We start from the raw sequence: 8,324 nt of genomic DNA on the forward strand, positions 1-8,324 counted from the left end.
TATTTTTGCACCTTTCTCTACCAACTGTGTCGTGTAAATATCGTTCTCTCTCTTTAACTGTAGGTCGGTGCCTTCCACTATCAATGCCAGCTCATCTCGGGTGAAAGTGACACAACTCTCCCTTAAATCATGAGTGACAACAGTTGTCTCCTTTGACCGGAAGTCTACTAGTCGCTGTTGCACAAAGTGAACATATACCATTTTTGCAAAATATAGCGCACAATCTGCATTGTGCAGGGATGGCCATAAACCTCCAAATAAATCCTCTCAGCGTTTTCTTTGATCGCATCATGGTTGCACTTTGAAACCTTCCACATTCCTTTCTTAATCTATGCGTCCTCACATGGCCATATTGTCTTGATCATGTCCTTTGTCACTTCTTTATTGATCTCTTTCCATTGCATGTGGTTTGGATTTGCCCATTTTGAGAGTCATCGAGCAGTACGCGTCGCTTGTTGTGCCGACATGCGTCTGCCAGAGACTTCATGCACTGAAATGCATTAACAGCCGCTTGTTGTTGATCATCAGGCAGTGATTGGGTGCCAATATCTTGTTCTTCATCAGCCATTTTCTCTTAGAGCTACAATCAACACATAGAAAAATATTCAATATCATTGGCAAATATATTTTCTCACAATTCAACAGTCTCACACATGCAGAATATAGCAACTTCTCGTTCACTACAAAAGACCACAGAATCCACTAAATCAAACCACAACAAATGCGACTAATTGAACCACAAGGCAAATTTGAAATAGTGACAGTTAAATGATAAATTTGAAATGACTAAAGATAATTGACTCAATTAGATGAACCACTTCAAACCAGATAATACACTTCAATAAAAAATAGAATACCCTGGACAAAACATATATATATGATAGAAATGTTTAAATCGGATAAAATGATGGTGCAAGTTCAACAAGGGGACGTTGGACAAGGTTAGGTTCTGTCTTTAAATGTTCTTTGAAAAATATCAACACGTAAGAAGCATTTCTTCTTTGTTTCCACTCTTTTAACTTCATCCAACAACCTACTTTAATTCGAATAGCCCTCATAACATCTTCGTCCGGGTGGTGAAAAACTTCTTCTAGAAAATAAACTTTTTTGGATGCACTCCAAAAATCTGCCAGCATGTCGAATAGGTAGCCCAATGCATAAATGTTGCTCGCTTTTATGTATGCATCTGTGCACCGTGGATCGTATAGTTCTGAAGCAATCCACGGCCGCTTATCCATCTCGGCATTCCCTGCTCTCTGTGCATCCAAAATTGTAGAGTCTGACTGTGCACTTGGATGCAAATAATTAAATGCTGCATGCTTAGCTAGTGTTCTCAACATCATACTCCAATCAATGATGCCAACGTGGGTTTTATTGGCACGAGTAATGTCCAACATTATGTTGAACGGGTGCAAGTCACTGTGCACTATACCGGCCGAGTGGCCAGCCGCAACGCCGCCGATTAAGGCGTGACCAATGGCTGGTATTTGCTCAATCACTGCTTTGATCCACACTGTGTCTATCTCTTGTACAGGAAGATTTGCTACAGGCAATGACCTCCAGCCATGTTGTAGCCTATGCATGTGTCGTCTGAACAATCCGTGAGCGAATGGTAAGTGGAACATCATGTCGCCCACAGTACCCCCATTGTAGTATGGGAATATTCTGATCCAAGGAGCTTCGGTAGTAAACCCAATGCACCTTACAATGGAGGGGTGAAGCGTTTGCATTCCTTGCTCTATTTGAAAGCTATCAAATTTTGCCTCACTTCCTCCCTTATAACATTTTCCCACATATGTAATGTGGTCTTAAAAAAATGAGATGCCTTTGATGGTGTACAATGTGCACACACTGAAGGAGCCTTCTCCAATCCTCATACCTTCTACCAAGGCTTCGTGACAGATGCCCACAAGATGAGTGCATATCAAGTCACAACCTTCGCTCTGTGTTCTCCCATATATCGCTAGTGAGGTCTTTCATGTAGACATTGCTTTCACTAATTTTTTGTATGCGATCATCTGCACATGATGAGATTGCCAAAATACATTCTTTACGAATGGCACGCATAATACTTTTCTTTTGATCTGGCGTGATATTTGCACTGGACAATAAAAAACAGCATATCAAATACAAATTATGGTTGCAATGACACTAAAGTCTAACCCTCTCACACTATTTCAGGCAAACCCTTAACCACCACTTGATGACTTTAAGAAATGTGCAAGGAAATATATAAAAATTGAAAACAATCTTCACTTAAAATTGCAATCTGCTACATGTGTAAAATGCAGATCAAACAAGTGGTTTATAAGAACTTAATTCAGATCAAACAATACATGTTAACAGTCTGGCACATTTCAACATATATTGAATTTTAAACTTATATTTTTCTCGAGGCGCACATACTAATTCAAACAAAGAACACACCGAATTAAAAACTTCAAAAACATTTAAAACATTGGAAGTATACAAATTGGATTGTAGCAATCAAAAAATAGATGATAATTGATGCTCTTTAAAAAGATACAAAAGAATATTTAACATGCAAATTGTGTGCATTTAGATTTTTTACAGAGAATTTATGTAAATGAAGCATTCAAAATAGCGATAATGCTTAAGAGTCCTTTAAAAAAGATAAAAAAAGAATATTTAACATGCAATTTGTGTGCAAATACTTTTTTACATATAATTTATATAAATGGAGCATTTAAAATAGCGATGATTAATGAATAAAATATTCTTTTGAATATGATTAGCTAGTATATAATTTCAAATGGACAGTTAAAAACAACAAAATCAAACAATTAATACATTTTGTATATGAAATACTCTTCACAGCCACGGTACCAACCAAGTATTTCATATTCTTACTACTTAAAAAATTAACTGCACATAAACATACAAATTATATGACGTTCGTACGGCTGGGTTTACGACCTGGATGCCACATTTATGCAAAAAAAGATGCTTCTAACAAACGACACTCTATTAGCCGCGTTACCGATCGAGCCGCCTGAATCTATGGAGAAACAATGGCTTACATACGAACATTATATAGCCGCGTTACCGACCGATGCTTATATGTTTTTTGGGTAAGGGGAAGGGAAGTTGACTTACCATAAGGATACTAGATTCGCCGCGTTACCGACGTAGAACCCAGGCAGTAAGCCAATACTTACCGCAAGGACACCATCTTCCCTGCGTCACCAAGGTGATGCCCCCATGCTAAGCATTGTTCCGTAGAACAGCTCACACACACACTCCCATTGTGTGGTAAGGTACCTTATTACTACAGCGCAATACGAAAAAAGGCATGCTACCACACAACGCATACACACACACAAGACATACCCGGATCGTGTGGTCAAGTACTCTGCTGCTGCTGCTGCTGCGCACTGCAACGCAGAGCACGTTCCCATACGATCCCCTCTCTCTCTCTCTCTCTCTCTCTCTCTCTCTCTCTCTCTCTCTCTCTCTCTCTCTCTCTCTCTCTCTCTCTCTCTCTCTCTCTCTCTCTCTCAAGATGAAAGCAAGAAATAACACCCAGCGGGCCCGATCAGGCCTACATATATATAATTCTGCGAGCTCGTTGGGCTTTTTAGTATTCTCGGCGAGCCCGCAAGGAAAAAGAAAAATCTCGGCGGGCCCGCCGGGGAAACTGAAAAGCCCAGCGGGAATTTAGTGGTTCTGCAGGTCTCCCTTAACCAGCTTCTTTGTGACTAGGTTTAGTGTAATCATGTAAATGTGTCAATAAGACCTTGTGATCACACAAAATTTATCGTAATCACGTAAATATTAATCCCTGATTGTGAGTTGCTATGGAAACCGCATTCACTCTCGGCCGCCTTGAGAGTGCATCGGCTACTTGATTATGCTTGCCAGCAATGTGAGCAATATGAAAATAAAATTGCAAAAGGAAATTTTCCCACCTCATTTGTTTGTCGGAGAGCTTGGTCTGCATCATGAAGTACTTAAGACTTTAAAGATCAGTTCGCAGAATGAAAGGAGTCCCCAATAAATAGTGCTTCCATGAGTCTAAAGCATTAGGTTTATTTTGAGAATCTTTAACAAAAACCATGTACATGGAAATAGAGCTCTTTATTGACTTATTGAAAGCTTGCGTATGTACAATGGGTATGGTGTTACCCATTTCCTTAGCATCTATGTACATATCTTTTTCCCTATACTTAAAGTAAATTTTCCTTTCAGGGAATTTAACATTGGTGGCCATGCAATCAAACCATGGTGCCCCTAGGATTACATCCTCATGCTTGAGAGGAGAGATAAAGAAGTCCTCTTTGTCCACATAGCTTTGGACATGGAGCCTCAATTTCCCGATTAAGGGAGTGATTGAAGCTTCTTGCCCCTTGAAAGCGCTGTCTCTACGGGTAGGACATCTCCCATCTTGTAGGCTTGTATGCCTAGCTTGGTGGCCAACTCTGTGGATATGAATTTGTGAGTAGAATCAAGGTCAAAGAGAATAGAAGCATCATGTTCTCTTACCTTTCCCCAAGCATGGCATAGAGGAGATCCTTTGTGGTGTTTCGACCAAGGTAGCTCTAGGAGGCTCATGGCGGGTGTTCTTTTGGGGACGAGCACAGTACGCATGCCCTTGCTCTCCGCACTTGAAACAGCGGTTGTCCTTGAGATAACGCTCAAGCTCTTCAGGAAAGAGTTTATTTTTGCCTCTATAAACTCCCTTCTCTTTAGCTTTGTTGGCATTGACCTTAGGAGACTTTTGGACATTGTCCTTCCCCTTAGGCTCATTAGAACCCTTGTTTTCCATGGGCTTAGAATTTCTTTTAGCCCCTATTTGGAAATTGATTCGAGAAGCCACCATAGTATGATGTATAACCACCGATATGGTGCGTGGCCTTTGGGAGTTGACATACTCCGCCATTTCTTCAAATAAGCACACACAAAATTGTTGCTTTTACGCTCCAAAATCCATCTTTTTGAAGACAATGGCTTTGAGATGTCGGTCCCAAAACTTGTTTACATATTTGTGAATGGATTCGTAGGAAGAGAGCTTCAAGCTTCTCCATTCGGTGAGTACTTTGTCTTTGGCATCGCTGGCCAAAAGCTGCTTCATAATGGAAGCTCTTAAATCTTTCCATGTTCATGGAGCTTCCCCGTTGGCTCGTAGTCTAGACCACCATTGCCTGGCGGACTTTTAAAAGTGCATAGCTACATGGCGTAACTTACAGGACTCCGTGAAGCCCTCATCTCCAAATGCCGCATCGAATTGTTGGATAAAGGCCAAGACTTTGTCAGTAGCACCAAAGGTGTCATCGTAGGTAAGGAAAGAGATGCTCTTCCTTCCCTCTTTGAACTTCTTGAGCTTGGATGACCTCTTCCACACAGCATAGGATTTCCTATGGCCTCTTCTTTTTTATGGTTCAAAAGTTGCACCATCGCTTTCTTCAAAGGACGAAGAATTTGAGGAAGATGGAGAAGAGGGTGACCTCTTTCTCACCTTTTTCTTGCCTTGATCTTCTTTGTCTGCACCATCACTTTCATAAGAGGAAGATGGAGAAGAGGGTGCCCTCTTTCTCACCTTTTTCTTCTCTTGCTTTTTGTCATCCTTGTTTAAATTATGGTGTGGAGAAGTGTGTGATAGTCTTCTCCGTTTTGGAGGTGATGGAGAGCGTTAAGGCCGCCGTCTTTGTGGAGCCATCTCCGTCGGGGTGGCAGGAGACTCACTTCTTTCTTGTTCCTTCGGTGGGGGCTCTTGAGTTCTCCTTTGAGAAGGAGATGTATCCTCAAGCAGCAAAATTTTGAGCCCTTCGTATGGGTCCTCTTCTTCTTCCCCAATCGGAGAGAGGACTCTTTTGGGAGTCTTACAAGGAGGCTTCCTAGGTACTCTCTCGTCATGGTGGGGAGCTTGGAGAATCCCATGAACACGAAGCTGTGGTTGCACTAGGAGAGATGGATTGCCCATGGCTTGTTGAAGCCTAGAAACAAGGTTGTTAACAAGAATAGGGGCATAGTTAGTAGCTTGCTCATTAGCAAAATCAAAGTTATCAACATTAATTTCACTGTCTTTCAGCCATTCTAACAACTTTTAGGTGTAAACTTTTTAGGTGTACTTTGGTACTTCAAGCCCTAGTTGCTACTCCTCTTTACCCCTTTAAAAAATCAATCAAGATATTGTACACGTGGCTCGAATACCATTAATTGCAAGGAATAGAAGAGAGGGTCTTTCAACACCAAAACAGCACTGGCTTCTGTCAAGCTTCTAATAGCTCAATAGTGGTTAAGCCGTAGGCAAGCCCCATAGGACTCCACTATTAATACCATAGCTCTTGACGGTAATACCATGTTATTTGTACGAAGGCAAGCGCATTGCAAGGCTGAAAAATCCCTATTCTACTTACTCAACTGCAATTAATAGTACCAACCATCTATAGCCAGCTTGAGGACCTCCCTTCTTGAGCAAGAAAAGAGAAACCTTGTGCTCTGATACCAGTGTAACATTTAATGGCCTAGTAACTTGTGTGTAGTGGAAAATAGCTTGAACATAGTGAGCATTTCATTAGAATAGATTCCTAATGAGAATAACAAGAGTGCTTGGGCGGAGAGAGCAACAAAAAGCGTAACACCTAGCTAGATAGCATGAACAATACTTCAAAAGAGAGAGAAATTAAGCTATTGACAACAGTTGAGGACCGGATTTACATGGAGCCGGTCCCCCTCCAAAAGGCTTTATATTATGGTTTCTCCCATCAAGAGAGACATTTTACAATACAATTCTTTGTGTTCCTTCAATACTAGCTAGTGCAATGAATATGGAAGCTTCAAGTACTAAGCAAAACACTTATAAAACACAACATCAATTCCCTCACGGTCTCAGACCCAAGACCTCACACACCTTCAAAGATGGTGAGAGCTAGCGGGGTATAAGAGTAGATTGAGAGGAAGGAGTAGTCTTACAAGAAAGATGTACATCTCCTCACATAATCACTCATATTAGCATAGCATAGCTTAGTAATTACCACGGTAGAGGAGATGAGCATGCATTGAAGCTTGGCTTTTGGTTGGATTTGCATCACAAAGCCAAGAGTTGTTGGTGTAGGCCTCCCTTCTGACAAGCTTGGAGTAGGTGATAAGCTTTCCATTAAATCTTGAGAAGGAGAGAGAGAGACAGAGAGAGAGAGAGAGAGAGAGAGCGAGTCTTCTTGCTTCACACAAGTTTGTGTGAGTGTGTATGCAATAGTTGTTAGGAAATAAGACGTAGCTAAATAGATAATTGAGTAGATTACTTAATGGAGAGAGACAGATTTATATACATGAGATTATAGAGTATAGAGAGAGAGAGAGTACACACGATATACGTGGTTCACCCAATGTGGGCTACATCCACGGGAAAGCATCCACTCAATGGATTTAGTACTTCAAAACAAGAAGTAGTTTACAAAGGGATTATACCCTTAATGGAGCTCCCGCCTTGCTTCACTCTCACCACCTCACACTCACCTTGTTGCATCAACTTCACACTATGAAATGTGTGTAGAAATGGCCTCCTTTTATAGGCCAAAAGGGCTGCCCTCTCTTATGAGAGACAGCCATGTGTAGCCGCCCTTGTGCGAATAAGTCCAAATCGGACCCTCCAATCCGCCCATGTGTGGCCGTCCTTGAGAAGACAAGTCCGCTTTTGAATTCGGCCACCGGCCACCGGCCATTGACTTCGGACCACCGGCCACCGGCCATTGACTTCCGACCACCGGCCATCGGCCATTGACTACCGGCCACCGGCCAACCGACCGGTTGTTTTCCGACCACTTTCCGGCCGCTGTTCGGCCATAATATTCCGGCGAAAAATAATATTTCGGCAAAAAAAAAATTCTCGGGGGCCTCCGCCCTCGAGGCCTTTAAAGTTGCCCCTGATTCTTGTCCGTGAAAATTTTGGTTTCCGGTGAGTGATTTTCCTTCACGCACGATGGCTTCTCCTCATAATGGGGGCCTTACAAATGTGCGCTTTTACCACAGAAAATTACAAGGGTAAATTAGGCTCCATACTTAACAATCTCCCACTTGGAGACTGATCTCCAAACCAAACCTGTGACTACTTTCCATTCTGGCTTCTTATCCTTGAATGCCGATTGAAGATGAGCAAAATCTCAACATCTCCTTGTTGACCACCTTTGTAAACATGTCTCCAGGATTTTCACTTGTATGCACCTTTCCTAGCTTTAGTTGTCCCTCTTCCAAAATAGTGCGTATGAAGTGATATCTCACCTCAATGTGCTTTGTCCTTGAATGAAAGGCTAAGTTCTTCGCAAGATGGATAGCGCTTTGGCTATCACTGTACAAGACACAATTGT

The 8,324-nt window shown here is 41.8% G+C and overlaps 1 protein-coding gene across 1 annotated transcript; it reads right to left on the reverse strand.

The window, feature by feature from the left end:
* Positions 1 to 890: 890 nt before the first annotated feature.
* Positions 891 to 1,583, reverse strand: LOC147430994 (uncharacterized). The gene has a single exon (XM_086493611.1). The coding sequence runs from the start codon at positions 1,581 to 1,583 to the stop codon at positions 891 to 893; it is 693 nt and encodes a 230-aa protein (XP_086349737.1).
* Between the last annotated feature and the right edge of the window lie 6,741 nt (positions 1,584 to 8,324).

The sequence above is a fragment of the Adiantum capillus-veneris genome, chromosome 21 (assembly GCF_014529385.1).
Source record: "Adiantum capillus-veneris isolate H3 chromosome 21, ASM1452938v2, whole genome shotgun sequence".
Lineage (NCBI taxonomy): Eukaryota > Viridiplantae > Streptophyta > Polypodiopsida > Polypodiales > Pteridaceae > Adiantum > Adiantum capillus-veneris.

What these genes read in the sequence shown, in the direction of transcription:
- LOC147430994 (XM_086493611.1), bottom strand. Translation starts at nt 1,583, where the DNA reads ATGCATAGGCTACAACATGGCTGGAGGTCATTGCCTGTAGCAAATCTT.